Source organism: Mobula hypostoma, unplaced genomic scaffold (assembly GCF_963921235.1).
Source record: "Mobula hypostoma unplaced genomic scaffold, sMobHyp1.1 scaffold_36, whole genome shotgun sequence".
Taxonomy (NCBI): domain Eukaryota; kingdom Metazoa; phylum Chordata; class Chondrichthyes; order Myliobatiformes; family Myliobatidae; genus Mobula; species Mobula hypostoma.
In genome coordinates, this window is record NW_026948187.1 from 1,736,216 (window position 1) to 1,755,078 (window position 18,863).

Here is an 18,863-nt window from a genome sequence, read left to right on the forward strand (position 1 = left end):
CCAGCAACTCATTCACCCACCTCCTTCAGTAACCCTGACACACATCTCCCTCAGCAACTCATTCACCCACCTCCTTCAGTAACCCTGACACCCATCTCCCTCAGCAACTCGTTCATCCACCTCCTTCAGTAACCCTGACACCCATCTCCCTCAGCAACTCATTCATCCACCTCCTTCAGTAACCCTGACACCCATCTCCCTCAGCAACTCATTCATCCACCTCCTTCAGTCACCCTGACACACATCTCCCTCAGCAACTCGTTCATCCACCTCCTTCAGTAACCCTGACACCCATCTCCCCCAGCAACTCATTCACCCACCTCCTTCAGTCACCCTGACACCCATCTCCCCCAGCAACTCATTCATCCACCTCCTTCAGTCACCCTGACACCCATCTCCCCCAGCAACTCATTCATCCACCTCCTTCAGTAACCCTGACACACATCTCCCCCAGCAACTCGTTCACCCACCTCCTTCAGTAACCCTGACACCCATCTCCCTCAGCAACTCATTCATCCACCTCCTTCAGTCACCCTGACACACATCTCCCTCAGCAACTCGTTCATCCACCTCCTTCAGTAACCCTGACACCCATCTCCCCCAGCAACTCGTTCACCCACCTCCTTCAGTAACCCTGACACCCATCTCCCTCAGCAACTCGTTCACCCACCTCCTTCAGTAACCCTGACACCCATCTCCCCCAGCAACTCATTCATCCACCTCCTTCAGTAACCCTGACACCCATCTCCCTCAGCAACTCATTCATCCACCTCCTTCAGTAACCCTGACACACATCTCCCCCAGCAACTCATTCATCCACCTCCTTCAGTAACCCTGACACCCATCTCCCTCAGCAACTCATTCATCCACCTCCTTCAGTAACCCTGACACCCATCTCCCCCAGCAACTCATTCATCCACCTCCTTCAGTAACCCTGACACCCATCTCCCCCAGCAACTCATTCATCCACCTCCTTCAGTAACCCTGACACCCATCTCCCCCAGCAACTCATTCATCCACCTCCTTCAGTAACCCTGACACCCATCTCCCTCAGCAACTCATTCACCCACCTCCTTCAGTAACCCTGACACACATCTCCCTCAGCAACTCATTCATCCACCTCCTTCAGTAACCCTGACACACATCTCCCTCAGCAACTCATTCATCCACCTCCTTCAGTAACCCTGACACCCATCTCCCCCAGCAACTCGTTCATCCACCTCCTTCAGTAACCCTGACACACATCTCCCTCAGCAACTCATTCATCCACCTCCTTCAGTAACCCTGACACCCATCTCCCCCAGCAACTCATTCATCCACCTCCTTCAGTAACCCTGACACCCATCTCCCTCAGCAACTCATTCACCCACCTCCTTCAGTAACCCTGACACCCATCTCCCCCAGCAACTCATTCATCCACCTCCTTCAGTAACCCTGACACACATCTCCCTCAGCAACTCATTCACCCACCTCCTTCAGTAACCCTGACACCCATCTCCCTCAGCAACTCATTCATCCACCTCCTTCAGTAACCCTGACACCCATCTCCCTCAGCAACTCATTCATCCACCTCCTTCAGTAACCCTGACACACATCTCCCTCAGCAACTCGTTCATCCACCTCCTTCAGTAACCCTGACACACATCTCCCCCAGCAACTCGTTCATCCACCTCCTTCAGTAACCCTGACACCCATCTCCCTCAGCAACTCGTTCATCCACCTCCTTCAGTAACCCTGACACCCATCTCCCTCAGCAACTCATTCATCCACCTCCTTCAGTAACCCTGACACCCATCTCCCTCAGCAACTCATTCACCCACCTCCTTCAGTAACCCTGACACCCATCTCCCCCAGCAACTCATTCATCCACCTCCTTCAGTCACCCTGACACCCATCTCCCCCAGCAACTCGTTCATCCACCTCCTTCAGTAACCCTGACACCCATCTCCCCCAGCAACTCATTCATCCACCTCCTTCAGTAACCCTGACACCCATCTCCCCCAGCAACTCGTTCATCCACCTCCTTCAGTAACCCTGACACACATCTCCCTCAGCAACTCATTCATCCACCTCCTTCAGTAACCCTGACACACATCTCCCTCAGCAACTCATTCATCCACCTCCTTCAGTAACCCTGACACACATCTCCCCCAGCAACTCATTCATCCACCTCCTTCAGTAACCCTGACACCCATCTCCCCCAGCAACTCATTCACCCACCTCCTTCAGTCACCCTGACACCCATCTCCCCCAGCAACTCATTCACCCACCTCCTTCAGTAACCCTGACACCCATCTCCCTCAGCAACTCATTCATCCACCTCCTTCAGTAACCCTGACACCCATCTCCCCCAGCAACTCATTCATCCACCTCCTTCAGTAACCCTGACACCCATCTCCCTCAGCAACTCATTCATCCACCTCCTTCAGTAACCCTGACACCCATCTCCCCCAGCAACTCATTCATCCACCTCCTTCAGTCACCCTGACACCCATCTCCCTCAGCAACTCATTCATCCACCTCCTTCAGTCACCCTGACACACATCTCCCTCAGCAACTCGTTCATCCACCTCCTTCAGTCACCCTGACACACATCTCCCTCAGCAACTCATTCATCCACCTCCTTCAGTAACCCTGACACACATCTCCCTCAGCAACTCATTCATCCACCTCCTTCAGTAACCCTGACACACATCTCCCCCAGCAACTCATTCATCCACCTCCTTCAGTCACCCTGACACACATCTCCCTCAGCAACACGTTCACCCACCTCCTTCAGTAACCCTGACACCCATCTCCCTCAGCAACTCATTCATCCACCTCCTTCAGTAACCCTGACACCCATCTCCCTCAGCAACTCATTCATCCACCTCCTTCAGTAACCCTGACACACATCTCCCCCAGCAACTCATTCACCCACCTCCTTCAGTAACCCTGACACCCATCTCCCTCAGCAACTCATTCATCCACCTCCTTCAGTAACCCTGACACACATCTCCCTCAGCAACTCGTTCATCCACCTCCTTCAGTAACCCTGACACACATCTCCCTCAGCAACTCATTCATCCACCTCCTTCAGTAACCCTGACACACATCTCCCTCAGCAACTCATTCACCCACCTCCTTCAGTAACCCTGACACCCATCTCCCTCAGCAACTCATTCACCCACCTCCTTCAGTCACCCTGACACCCATCTCCCTCAGCAACTCATTCATCCACCTCCTTCAGTAACCCTGACACCCATCTCCCTCAGCAACTCATTCACCCACCTCCTTCAGTAACCCTGACACCCATCTCCCTCAGCAACTCATTCATCCACCTCCTTCAGTAACCCTGACACACATCTCCCTCAGCAACTCATTCATCCACCTCCTTCAGTAACCCTGACACACATCTCCCTCAGCAACTCATTCATCCACCTCCTTCAGTCACCCTGACACCCATCTCCCTCAGCAACTCGTTCATCCACCTCCTTCAGTAACCCTGACACCCATCTCCCTCAGCAACTCATTCATCCACCTCCTTCAGTAACCCTGACACACATCTCCCCCAGCAACTCATTCATCCACCTCCTTCAGTAACCCTGACACACATCTCCCTCAGCAACTCATTCACCCACCTCCTTCAGTAACCCTGACACACATCTCCCTCAGCAACTCATTCACCCACCTCCTTCAGTCACCCTGACACACATCTCCCCCAGCAACTCATTCATCCACCTCCTTCAGTAACCCTGACACACATCTCCCCCAGCAACTCATTCATCCACCTCCTTCAGTAACCCTGACACCCATCTCCCTCAGCAACTCATTCACCCACCTCCTTCAGTAACCCTGACACCCATCTCCCTCAGCAACTCGTTCACCCACCTCCTTCAGTAACCCTGACACTCATCTCCCTCAGCAACTCGTTCATCCACCTCCTTCAGTAACCCTGACACACATCTCCCTCAGCAACTCATTCATCCACCTCCTTCAGTAACCCTGACACACATCTCCCTCAGCAACTCGTTCATCCACCTCCTTCAGTAACCCTGACACACATCTCCCTCAGCAACTCATTCATCCACCTCCTTCAGTAACCCTGACACACATCTCCCTCAGCAACTCATTCATCCACCTCCTTCAGTAACCCTGACACACATCTCCCTCAGCAACTCATTCATCCACCTCCTTCAGTAACCCTGACACACATCTCCCTCAGCAACTCATTCATCCACCTCCTTCAGTAACCCTGACACCCATCTCCCTCAGCAACTCATTCATCCACCTCCTTCAGTAACCCTGACACACATCTCCCTCAGCAACTCATTCATCCACCTCCTTCAGTAACCCTGACACACATCTCCCTCAGCAACTCATTCATCCACCTCCTTCAGTAACCCTGACACCCATCTCCCTCAGCAACTCATTCATCCACCTCCTTCAGTAACCCTGACACACATCTCCCTCAGCAACTCATTCATCCACCTCCTTCAGTAACCCTGACACCCATCTCCCTCAGCAACTCATTCATCCACCTCCTTCAGTAACCCTGACACCCATCTCCCTCAGCAACTCATTCATCCACCTCCTTCAGTCACCCTGACACCCATCTCCCTCAGCAACTCATTCATCCACCTCCTTCAGTAACCCTGACACCCATCTCCCTCAGCAACTCATTCATCCACCTCCTTCAGTAACCCTGACACCCATCTCCCTCAGCAACTCATTCATCCACCTCCTTCAGTAACCCTGACACACATCTCCCTCAGCAACTCATTCATCCACCTCCTTCAGTAACCCTGACACCCATCTCCCTCAGCAACTCATTCATCCACCTCCTTCAGTAACCCTGACACCCATCTCCCTCAGCAACTCATTCATCCACCTCCTTCAGTAACCCTGACACACATCTCCCTCAGCAACTCATTCATCCACCTCCTTCAGTAACCCTGACACCCATCTCCCTCAGCAACTCATTCATCCACCTCCTTCAGTAACCCTGACACCCATCTCCCCCAGCAACTCATTCATCCACCTCCTTCAGTAACCCTGACACCCATCTCCCCCAGCAACTCATTCACCCACCTCCTTCAGTAACCCTGACACCCATCTCCCTCAGCAACTCATTCACCCACCTCCTTCAGTAACCCTGACACACATCTCCCTCAGCAACTCATTCATCCACCTCCTTCAGTAACCCTGACACCCATCTCCCTCAGCAACTCATTCATCCACCTCCTTCAGTAACCCTGACACACATCTCCCTCAGCAACTCATTCATCCACCTCCTTCAGTAACCCTGACACCCATCTCCCTCAGCAACTCATTCATCCACCTCCTTCAGTAACCCTGACACCCATCTCCCTCAGCAACTCATTCATCCACCTCCTTCAGTAACCCTGACACACATCTCCCTCAGCAACTCATTCATCCACCTCCTTCAGTAACCCTGACACACATCTCCCTCAGCAACTCATTCATCCACCTCCTTCAGTAACCCTGACACACATCTCCCCCAGCAACTCATTCATCCACCTCCTTCAGTAACCCTGACACACATCTCCCTCAGCAACTCATTCATCCACCTCCTTCAGTAACCCTGACACCCATCTCCCTCAGCAACTCATTCATCCACCTCCTTCAGTAACCCTGACACCCATCTCCCCCAGCAACTCATTCATCCACCTCCTTCAGTAACCCTGACACACATCTCCCTCAGCAACTCATTCATCCACCTCCTTCAGTAACCCTGACACCCATCTCCCTCAGCAACTCGTTCATCCACCTCCTTCAGTAACCCTGACACCCATCTCCCTCAGCAACTCATTCATCCACCTCCTTCAGTAACCCTGACACACATCTCCCTCAGCAACTCATTCATCCACCTCCTTCAGTAACCCTGACACACATCTCCCTCAGCAACTCATTCATCCACCTCCTTCAGTAACCCTGACACCCATCTCCCTCAGCAACTCATTCATCCACCTCCTTCAGTAACCCTGACACCCATCTCCCTCAGCAACTCATTCATCCACCTCCTTCAGTAACCCTGACACACATCTCCCCCAGCAACTCATTCATCCACCTCCTTCAGTAACCCTGACACCCATCTCCCTCAGCAACTCATTCATCCACCTCCTTCAGTAACCCTGACACCCATCTCCCTCAGCAACTCATTCATCCACCTCCTTCAGTAACCCTGACACACATCTCCCTCAGCAACTCATTCATCCACCTCCTTCAGTAACCCTGACACCCATCTCCCTCAGCAACTCATTCACCATCCACCTCCTTCAGTACCCTGACACCATCTCCCCAGCAACTCATTCATCCACCTCCTTCAGTAACCCTGACACCATCTCCCTCAGCAACTCATTCACCACCTCCTTCAGTACTCCCCCAGCAACTCTTCCTTCAGTAACCCTGACACACATCTCCCTCAGCAACTCATTCATCCACCTCCTTCAGTAACCCTGACACCCATCTCCCCCAGCAACTCATTCATCCACCTCCTTCAGTAACCCTGACACACATCTCCCTCAGCAACTCATTCATCCACCTCCTTCAGTAACCCTGACACCCATCTCCCTCAGCAACTCATTCATCCACCTCCTTCAGTAACCCTGACACCCATCTCCCTCAGCAACTCATTCATCCACCTCCTTCAGTAACCCTGACACACATCTCCCTCAGCAACTCATTCATCCACCTCCTTCAGTAACCCTGACACCCATCTCCCTCAGCAACTCATTCATCCACCTCCTTCAGTAACCCTGACACACATCTCCCTCAGCAACTCATTCATCCACCTCCTTCAGTAACCCTGACACACATCTCCCCCAGCAACTCATTCATCCACCTCCTTCAGTAACCCTGACACACATCTCCCTCAGCAACTCATTCATCCACCTCCTTCAGTAACCCTGACACACATCTCCCTCAGCAACTCATTCATCCACCTCCTTCAGTAACCCTGACACACATCTCCCTCAGCAACTCGTTCATCCACCTCCTTCAGTCACCCTGACACACATCTCCCTCAGCAACTCGTTCATCCACCTCCTTCAGTCACCCTGACACCCATCTCCCCCAGCAACTCATTCATCCACCTCCTTCAGTAACCCTGACACACATCTCCCCCAGCAACTCATTCACCCACCTCCTTCAGTAACCCTGACACACATCTCCCCCAGCAACTCGTTCATCCACTTCCTTCAGTAACCCTGACACCCATCTCCCCCAGCAACTCATTCATCCACCTCCTTCAGTAACCCTGACACCCATCTCCCCCAGCAACTCGTTCATCCACCTCCTTCAGTCACCCTGACACACATCTCCCCCAGCAACTCATTCACCCACCTCCTTCAGTAACCCTGACACCCATCTCCCTCAGCAACTCGTTCACCCACCTCCTTCAGTAACCCTGACACCCATCTCCCCCAGCAACTCATTCATCCACCTCCTTCAGTAACCCTGACACACATCTCCCCCAGCAACTCATTCATCCACCTCCTTCAGTCACCCTGACACCCATCTCCCCCAGCAACTCATTCATCCACCTCCTTCAGTAACCCTGACACCCATCTCCCTCAGCAACTCATTCACCCACCTCCTTCAGTAACCCTGACACACATCTCCCTCAGCAACTCATTCACCCACCTCCTTCAGTAACCCTGACACACATCTCCCTCAGCAACTCATTCACCCACCTCCTTCAGTAACCCTGACACCCATCTCCCTCAGCAACTCATTCATCCACCTCCTTCAGTAACCCTGACACACATCTCCCTCAGCAACTCATTCATCCACCTCCTTCAGTAACCCTGACACCCATCTCCCCCAGCAACTCATTCATCCACCTCCTTCAGTAACCCTGACACACATCTCCCTCAGCAACTCGTTCATCCACCTCCTTCAGTAACCCTGACACCCATCTCCCTCAGCAACTCATTCATCCACCTCCTTCAGTAACCCTGACACCCATCTCCCTCAGCAACTCATTCATCCACCTCCTTCAGTAACCCTGACACACATCTCCCTCAGCAACTCATTCACCCACCTCCTTCAGTAACCCTGACACCCATCTCCCTCAGCAACTCATTCATCCACCTCCTTCAGTAACCCTGACACCCATCTCCCTCAGCAACTCATTCATCCACCTCCTTCAGTAACCCTGACACACATCTCCCTCAGCAACTCATTCATCCACCTCCTTCAGTAACCCTGACACCCATCTCCCCCAGCAACTCATTCATCCACCTCCTTCAGTAACCCTGACACACATCTCCCTCAGCAACTCATTCATCCACCTCCTTCAGTAACCCTGACACCCATCTCCCTCAGCAACTCATTCATCCACCTCCTTCAGTAACCCTGACACACATCTCCCTCAGCAACTCATTCATCCACCTCCTTCAGTAACCCTGACACCCATCTCCCTCAGCAACTCATTCATCCACCTCCTTCAGTAACCCTGACACACATCTCCCTCAGCAACTCATTCATCCACCTCCTTCAGTAACCCTGACACCCATCTCCCTCAGCAACTCATTCATCCACCTCCTTCAGTAACCCTGACACCCATCTCCCCCAGCAACTCATTCATCCACCTCCTTCAGTAACCCTGACACACATCTCCCCCAGCAACTCGTTCATCCACCTCCTTCAGTCACCCTGACACACATCTCCCTCAGCAACTCATTCATCCACCTCCTTCAGTAACCCTGACACCCATCTCCCTCAGCAACTCATTCATCCACCTCCTTCAGTAACCCTGACACACATCTCCCCCAGCAACTCATTCACCCACCTCCTTCAGTAACCCTGACACACATCTCCCCCAGCAACTCATTCATCCACCTCCTTCAGTAACCCTGACACACATCTCCCTCAGCAACTCATTCATCCACCTCCTTCAGTAACCCTGACACCCATCTCCCTCAGCAACTCATTCATCCACCTCCTTCAGTAACCCTGACACACATCTCCCTCAGCAACTCATTCATCCACCTCCTTCAGTAACCCTGACACACATCTCCCCCAGCAACTCATTCATCCACCTCCTTCAGTAACCCTGACACCCATCTCCCCCAGCAACTCGTTCATCCACCTCCTTCAGTAACCCTGACACACATCTCCCCCAGCAACTCATTCATCCACCTCCTTCAGTAACCCTGACACACATCTCCCTCAGCAACTCGTTCATCCACCTCCTTCAGTAACCCTGACACACATCTCCCCCAGCAACTCATTCATCCACCTCCTTCAGTAACCCTGACACACATCTCCCCCAGCAACTCATTCATCCACCTCCTTCAGTAACCCTGACACCCATCTCCCCCAGCAACTCATTCATCCACCTCCTTCAGTCACCCTGACACACATCTCCCCCAGCAACTCGTTCATCCACCTCCTTCAGTAACCCTGACACACATCTCCCCCAGCAACTCATTCATCCACCTCCTTCAGTAACCCTGACACACATCTCCCCCAGCAACTCATTCATCCACCTCCTTCAGTAACCCTGACACCCATCTCCCCCAGCAACTCATTCACCCACCTCCTTCAGTAACCCTGACACACATCTCCCTCAGCAACTCATTCATCCACCTCCTTCAGTAACCCTGACACACATCTCCCTCAGCAACTCATTCATCCACCTCCTTCAGTAACCCTGACACCCATCTCCCTCAGCAACTCATTCATCCACCTCCTTCAGTAACCCTGACACACATCTCCCCCAGCAACTCATTCATCCACCTCCTTCAGTAACCCTGACACACATCTCCCCCAGCAACTCGTTCATCCACCTCCTTCAGTCACCCTGACACACATCTCCCTCAGCAACTCATTCATCCACCTCCTTCAGTAACCCTGACACCCATCTCCCTCAGCAACTCATTCACCCACCTCCTTCAGTAACCCTGACACCCATCTCCCTCAGCAACTCATTCACCCACCTCCTTCAGTAACCCTGACACACATCTCCCCCAGCAACTCATTCACCCACCTCCTTCAGTAACCCTGACACACATCTCCCTCAGCAACTCATTCATCCACCTCCTTCAGTAACCCTGACACCCATCTCCCTCAGCAACTCATTCATCCACCTCCTTCAGTAACCCTGACACCCATCTCCCCCAGCAACTCATTCATCCACCTCCTTCAGTAACCCTGACACACATCTCCCTCAGCAACTCGTTCATCCACCTCCTTCAGTCACCCTGACACACATCTCCCTCAGCAACTCATTCATCCACCTCCTTCAGTAACCCTGACACCCATCTCCCTCAGCAACTCGTTCACCCACCTCCTTCAGTAACCCTGACACCCATCTCCCTCAGCAACTCATTCATCCACCTCCTTCAGTAACCCTGACACCCATCTCCCCCAGCAACTCATTCACCCACCTCCTTCAGTCACCCTGACACCCATCTCCCTCAGCAACTCATTCACCCACCTCCTTCAGTAACCCTGACACACATCTCCCTCAGCAACTCATTCATCCACCTCCTTCAGTCACCCTGACACACATCTCCCCCAGCAACTCATTCATCCACCTCCTTCAGTAACCCTGACACCCATCTCCCCCAGCAACTCGTTCATCCACCTCCTTCAGTCACCCTGACACCCATCTCCCCCAGCAACTCATTCACCCACCTCCTTCAGTAACCCTGACACCCATCTCCCTCAGCAACTCATTCATCCACCTCCTTTAGTAACCCTGACACACATCTCCCTCAGCAACTCATTCATCCACCTCCTTCAGTAACCCTGACACCCATCTCCCTCAGCAACTCGTTCATCCACCTCCTTCAGTAACCCTGACACCCATCTCCCTCAGCAACTCATTCATCCACCTCCTTCAGTAACCCTGACACACATCTCCCCCAGCAACTCATTCATCCACCTCCTTCAGTAACCCTGACACACATCTCCCTCAGCAACTCATTCACCCACCTCCTTCAGTAACCCTGACACACATCTCCCCCAGCAACTCATTCACCCACCTCCTTCAGTAACCCTGACACACATCTCCCCCAGCAACTCATTCATCCACCTCCTTCAGTAACCCTGACACACATCTCCCTCAGCAACTCGTTCATCCACCTCCTTCAGTAACCCTGACACACATCTCCCTCAGCAACTCATTCATCCACCTCCTTCAGTAACCCTGACACCCATCTCCCCCAGCAACTCATTCATCCACCTCCTTCAGTAACCCTGACACCCATCTCCCCCAGCAACTCATTCATCCACCTCCTTCAGTAACCCTGACACACATCTCCCTCAGCAACTCGTTCATCCACCTCCTTCAGTAACCCTGACACCCATCTCCCCCAGCAACTCATTCATCCACCTCCTTCAGTCACCCTGACACCCATCTCCCCCAGCAACTCGTTCACCCACCTCCTTCAGTAACCCTGACACCCATCTCCCCCAGCAACTCGTTCATCCACCTCCTTCAGTCACCCTGACACCCATCTCCTTCGACCACTCCGTCACCCACCTCTCTCGGTAACCCTGACACATACCTCCTTCAGCTAATCCATCACCCACACCCCTCTGCCACTTGCACCAATCTCCTTCAGCCCTCCATCACCCATCTTCCCTCAGTCAGCCGCGTGATGCTGGTTCTATCCATCAAACGTTAATTGCAGAGAGGAGTCACTGTAAAATGCATCCCCACAACTGATACCTGAGCTTGTATCTGGGTCCTCTTTTGTGGAGTAATCATCGCTTGGCTCAGGAGTTGTCCACTCAGTTTGTGGAGTTGGTACAGATGCTGAATCTGTAATAAACAGAGGAACATGGTGCGAATAGAGGAACAGACAATTGCCCGCCACGTTGGGACTCCAACATCTCCCAGTCACTGAGGCCAGAATAACTGGTCTGTAGTATCTTTCCTTCTACTGATCTACCTTCTTGAAGAGTGGAGTTACATTTGTAATTCTGCAGTCATCCGGAACCAATCCAGAATCTAGTGATTCTTGAAAGATCATTACCAATCCTTCCACACACTCATCAGCCTCCTCTTCCAGAAGTCTGGGGGTACACAATCTCATTCAGATGTCTCATCTACATTCAGACCTTTCAGTTTCCCAAGGATATCTTCTCTAGTTATGGTAACACAGTTCAGTTAAAGTTCCATCATTGTGTTTTGCAGGAGGCTCTATTTCTACCACCCCTACCACTGACAAAAGTGCTCGTAGATGTTTCTGGGATGTGGACAATGTCGTGTTGTGTACCCTACTGTTCCCAAGAATTCCTGAATGTGTTTTAAATCAGGGACACATGTTTGTGTTGGAGAAGATGTACCGTGAGAGCTTGTGATGGAACAAACTACAGGAATCACCACAGCCAGCCTTCCAACATACCATCACAGGCCCATCGTGCTCCACTATGCAAGTTTATACAGCACTCACCCAACCACCAGCCACTGCAATGCACATCTTCCCCACAGGAGAGGTCTGATCAGCTGAACTAAGTCGTCCATAGCAAATCACCTCCCGCTTTCTACTAGATGGCCTTTTGGCAATTCGCTCTTTTCCCAATCTGAGTCAATCCTTGTCTGTACGTCACACACTACAGAACAATTCTCTAGGATGTGACATCCAGGGATACTGAAATCTGACCCTGCATGCTACGATCACTCAACCATCCCCAGCATCTGTACATTCATTTCACTTTATGTTTATCACAATGCATGACCTTCTGTACATCCCGTAGTTCCATGTACCAGTCCCAGTGGCCTCTCCAACACCCACTGCTCAGAATACCTAGATATCTGTGTCCATTCGACCCTTCATGCAACTTCTTTTACTTGTTTCCTCACCATTCTCTCCTCGGTCAGTCCCACACCTGCCTGGCCTTCCCACACTCCTTTGTCCTCAGCACCCTCATCACCTATCTCCCTCAGCCACTCATTCACTCACCTGCTTAAGTAACCCTCACAACCATCTCCCTCGGCTACTCCGTCACCCATCACCCTCACCCACTCCGACATCCATCTCTCTGGTTCACCCTGACACATATTTCGCTCTGCCACTCCGTCACCCAGCCCACTCTGTCACTGCATCATCCATTTCCCTCGGGCCCTCCATTACCGTTGACTGTAAATTGCAGAGAGAAGTCTCTGTAAAACACATCCCCACAACTGATACCTGAGCTTGTTTCTGGGTCATTGCTTGTGGACAAATCATCGCTTGGCTGGGGAGTGGTCCCCTCGGGTTGCGAAGTTGGTACAGATGCTGAATCTGTCATAAACAGAGGCACATGTGAGAGTAGAGGAACAGACAATTGCCCACCCCGTTGGGACTCCAACATCTCCCAGTCACTGAGGCCAGAATAACTGGCCTGTAGTATCTTCCCTTCTACTGATCTACCTTTTGAAGAGTGGAGTTACATTTGTAATTCTGCAGTCATCCGGAACCAATCCAGAATCTCGTGATTCTTGGAATATCATTACCAATCCTTCCACACTCTCTTCAGTCTCCTCTTCCAGAACTCTGGGGGTACACCATCTTCTTCAGATGTTTCATCTACATTCAGACATTTCAGTTTCCCAAGAACCTCCTCTCTCATTATGGTAACACAGTTTTTGTCAAAGCTCCATCATTGTGATTTGCAATAAGATCAATTTCTACCACCCCTACCACTGACAATGCACTTGTAGATGGTTATGCGATTGTGGGCAAAGTCATGATCTGTACCCTAATATTCCCAAGAGACAATGAATGTGTGTTGGAGAGGATGTACTGTGCTAACTTGTGGTGGGACGAGCCTATAGGAATCACCACAACCAGACTTCCAACATACCAACAAAGGCACATCACACCTGAAAATGTAACGACTCACCCAACCACCAGACTCAGAATTTCGCATCCTCCTCCCATGAGAGATCCTAATTTATCCCAAACAAATCACCTCCATCTTTCAAACAGATGGCTAGAACCCTTTTTGTCAATTGTTCCAGTCTCACACTGTCATTCCTTGCGAATACATCATACACTCCAGAAAAATTCTTGGTTATGTAACACCCAGGGATAGAGAGATTTGACTCTGTATGTTACAGCCACTAATCCCACTCACCCAGGTGCCAGGCACAGTGACCTCCACAATCCCCATTGCTCACAGCAAACCCCAAGCCCATCCCGATTGGTCAGACCCATCATGCAACACTTTTACTTGTTCCTTCAACACGCTCCCCTCGGTCTCTCCCACACAATTTGAGCCATCCCACACCCGTCTGTCTTTGGTCCGTCTGACGCCCGTCCCCCTCGGCCGCTCCATCACACGCCTCCCCCGGCTGCTTCGTCACCCATCTCCACTGAGTCAGTCCCTTGATTCTGGTTGAATCCATTGGATGATAATTTCAGAGGGTAGTCTGCGTACAACCAGCCCTACAACTGATACCTGAGCTTGTGTCTGGGTCTGTGATTGTGGACAAATCATCACTTGACTCAGCAGTTGTCCCCTTGGTTTGTGGAGTTGGTACAGATGTTGGATCTGAAATAAACAGGGGTACGTGGTGAGTACAAAGGAACAGACAATAGACCACTGGTTTGGGACTCCAACATCTTTCGTACCACTGAGATTGGAATAACAGGTCTATAGTTTCCTTCTTTCTGCCTCGCTATCTTCTTCAAGAGTGGAGTGGCATCTGTAATTTTCTTTTCTTCCAGAAACGTATGGAATCTAGTGATTCTTGAAAGATCATGACTAATCCCTCTACAGTCTCTTCAGCCACCTCTTCCAGAACTCTGGGGTGTACACTGTCTGGTCCAGGTGATCTACCTACATTCAGATCTTTCTGCTTCCCAAGCACCTCCTCTCTTGTTATGGAAACACAAACATTCAAATTTCCACCACAAAGACATGGGACAGCTTCAACTTCTATCACCCCTACCACTGACAGTGTGCTTGTAGATGGTTATGGGAATGTGGACAAAGACATTCTCTGTACCCTACTGTTCCCAAGAGATACTGAATGCATTTTATATCAGGAACAGATGGTGAGTTTGGAGAGGAAGTACTGAGCAAGTTTGTGATGGGACGACACACAGGAATCACCAAAATCAGCATTCCATCATGCTATCACAGGCCCATCGCGCTCCACCATGTAAGTTTATACAGCACTCACCCAACCACCAGTCACTGCAATCCACATCCTCCCCGCATGAGAGGTCCATTCAGCTGACTAAGTCGACCATAACAAAACACCTCCATCTTTCTACCAGACGGATCTTTGACAATTCCCTCCATTCCCACTCTCAGTCAATTCCCTCAATTCCCTCCACTCTGAGTCAAACCTTCCTTGTATGCCAGACACTCCAGAACAATTCTCTAAGATGTAATATCCAGGGATACTGGGATCTGACCCTGTATGCTACGGTCACTTAATTATCCCAGCATCTGCACATTCATTTCAGTTCATGTTTATCAAAACACATGACCTTCTGTTCATCCCGCAGTTCCACGTACCAGTCCTAGTGGCCTCCTGAACACCCACTGCTCGGAATATCTAGATATTTGTGTCCATTCCAACTGGTCAGACCTGTCATGCAACACTCTTTCACTTGATTCCTCACCACTCTCCCTCGGTCACTCCCACACATTCTCGGCATTCCCTCACAACTCTGTCCTCAGCATCTACATCATCTATCTCCCTCAGCATCTCGTTCACCCACCTCTTTCAGTAACCCTGATACCCATCTACCTCAGCAACTCATTCACCCATCTCCTTCAGTCACCCTGACACCCATCTCCGTCAGCATCTCGTTCACCCACCTCCTTCAGTAACCCTGACACACATCTCCCTGAGCATCTTGTTCACCCACCTCCTTCAGTAACCCTGACACACATCTCCCTCAGCATCTCGTTCACCCACCTTCTGCAGTAACCCTGACACACATCTCCCTCAGCATCTCGTTCACCCACCTTCTGCAGTAACCCTGACACACATCTCCAAAACAGGGAATGCATTTTAAATCAGGGACACATGGTGAGTGCAGGAGAGGATGTATTGTGCTAGCTTGAGATGGGAGGAGACAGCAGTAATCACCACAACCAGCCTTCCATCGTACCAACACATGTCCATCACGCCCAGACATGTAAGGTTAGACAACACTCATCCAACCACAATTCTCTGCAGACTGCATCTTCCTCCCCTGAGAGATCCAAAGTCATCCCAAACAAATCTCCTCCACCTTTCTACCAGATAGTTCAAAGCCTCTGATAATTTCTCCATTCCCAATCTAAGTCACATCGTCCGAATCCATCAGACACACCAGATCAAGTGCCTAAGATGTAACATCCAGGGATACTCAGATCTGACCCTACATGTTGCAGCCCCTCAATTATCCCAAACATCTGTACGTTCATATCACTCCATATTTATCACAGCACATGACTTTCTATTCTACCCATGTACCAAACCAGATGGCCTCCAAACAGTCACTGCACAGAATGCCTGGATATTTGTGTCCACTCCAATTGATCTAGCCCACCATGCAACACTTTTACTTGGTTCCACACCCTTCTCACTCAGTCTCTCCCACTCCTTTTTGGCCCTCCCACACATGTCACCCATTTCCCCCAGGCATGCCATCACCTATCCCCCTTGGCCACTCCATCACCCATTCCCCTCTGCAACTCCATCATCCATCTCCCCTCATTTAGTCACTTGATGCTGTGTGAATCCGTTGAATGTTAATTGCAGAGGAGTCTCTGTAAAACACATCCCCACAACTGATACCTGAGCTTGTATCTGGGTCCTTGATCGTGGACAAATCATCTCTTAGCTCAGGAGTTATCCCCTCAGTTTGTGAAGTTGGTTCAGAGGCTGGATCTACAATAAAAAGGGGCATATGGTGGGAACAGAGGAACAGACAATTGACAACCCAGTTGGGACTCCAACATCTACTCAATCACTGAAGGCAGAATAACTGGCCTATATATTCCCTCCTTCTGTCTCTCTACCTTCTTGAAGAGTTGAAATACATTTGTAGTTTTACAGCCATCTGGAACCATTCCAGAATCTAGTGATTCTTGAAAGATCATTACTAATCCCCCCACAATCTCTTCATCCTGCTCTTCCATAACTCTGGACGTACACCATCTCATTCATCTGTCTCTTCTGCATCAGACTTTTCAGTTTTCCAAGAACCTCCTCTCTAGTGATGCTAACACAGTTCAGTCAAATCTACACCATTGTGATTTGCAGGAGACCCCATTTCTACAACCGCTACCACTGACAAATGTGCCTGCAGACGGTGATGCAATTGTGGACAAGGTCATGTTCTGTAATTTACTGTTCTCAAGAGACCCTGAATATGTTTTAAATCAGGGGCACATGGTGAGTGTTGCAGAGAGAGCATTGTGCTAGCTTGTGATAGAATGAGACAACAGGAAACACCACAACCAGACTTCCAACATACCAACAAAGGTACATCACACCCAATCATGTAAGGTTATACAGCACGCACCCAACCACCACACTCAGCATTTCACATCCTCCTCCCATGAGAGGTCCCGGGTCATCCTAACCAAATCACCTCCATCTTTCGATCAGATGGCTAGAATGCTCTTTGTCAATTTCTGCAGTCCCACACTCTCATTCCTTGCCAATTAGTCATTCCTTCCAGAACAATTCCAGAGTATGTAGCGTCCAGAGATACTGAGATTTGACTCTGTATGCTATAGTCACTCAGTTATCCACAGCATCATTAGGTTGATTTCAAATCATGTTTATCTCAATGATAGAGCTTCTGTGCATCCCACTCAACCGCGTGCCAAGCACAGAGACCTGCACAATCACTGCTGCTCAGGGCAAACCCCAAGCCCATCCCCAATGGTCAAACCAATCATGCAACACTTTTACTTGCTCCCTCAACACTCTTCCCTCGGTCTCTCCCTCACTGTTTGATCCATCCCACACCCCTCTGTCCTTGGTCCATCTGTCATCCATCTCACTCAGCTCGTCCATCACCCATCTCCCACGGTGACTCGATCACCAATCTCCCTCGATCCCTCCATCTTCCATCTCCCCTCAGTCAGTCCCTTGATTCTGGCTAAATCCATTGGATGATAATTTCAGAGTGATGTCTGTGTAAAACATGTCCCCACAACTGGTACCTGAGCTTGTATCCTGGTCCGTGATTGTGGACAAATCATCACTTGGCTCAGGACTTGTCCTCTCAGTTTGTGGAGTTGATACAGATGATGGATCTGAAATAAACAGGGGCACATGGTGGGAAAAGATGTACAGATAAATGCCCACCCCGTTGGGACTCCAACATCCCCCAGTCACTGAGGCCAGAATAACTGGCCTGTGGTATCCTTCCTTCTGCATCTCTACCTTCTTGAAGAGTGGAGTTACATTTGTAATTTTGCAGTCATCCGGAACCAATCCAGAATCTCGTGATTCTTGAAAGATCATTACCAATCCTTCCACACACTCATCAGCCTCCTCTTCCAGAATTCTGGGGTACACGATCTTGTTCAGATGTCTCATCTACATTCAGACCTTTCAGTTTCCCAAGAATATCTTCTCTAGTTATGGTAACACAGTCCAGTCAAAGTTCCATCATTGTGTTTTGCAGAAGGCTCTATTTTTACCACCCCTACCACTGACAAAAGTGCTCGTAGATGTTTCTGGGATTGTGGACAAGGTCGTGTTGTGTACCCTACTGTTCCCAAGAATCCCTGAATGTGTTTCAAATCAGGGACACATGGTGTGTGTTGGAGAAGATGTACTGTGCGAACTTGTGATGGAACAAACTACAGGAATCACCACAGCCAGCCTTCCAACATACCATCACAGGCCCATCGTGCTCCACTATGCAAGTTTATACAGCACTCACCCAACCACCAGCCAC

At 50.4% G+C, this 18,863-nt stretch overlaps 2 protein-coding genes across 3 annotated transcripts in view; one reads left to right on the forward strand and one right to left on the reverse strand.

Moving 5' to 3' along the window:
- Nucleotides 1-18,863, forward strand: part of LOC134341616 (zinc finger protein 239-like) — a 618,489-nt gene that overhangs the window by 338,437 nt on the left and 261,189 nt on the right. The window lies entirely within an intron of this gene.
- The window catches only part of LOC134341537 (cell surface glycoprotein 1-like), a 97,984-nt gene that overhangs the window by 14,164 nt on the left and 64,957 nt on the right, over nt 1-18,863 (reverse strand). Inside the window, exons 25-27 of the mRNA XM_063039404.1 lie at nt 14,401-14,493; nt 13,149-13,241; nt 11,684-11,776 (exon numbers count right to left, since the gene is read on the reverse strand). Coding sequence (XP_062895474.1) covers nt 11,684-11,776; nt 13,149-13,241; nt 14,401-14,493 — 279 coding nt within the window. The remainder of the gene's footprint in view (nt 1-11,683; nt 11,777-13,148; nt 13,242-14,400; nt 14,494-18,863) is intronic.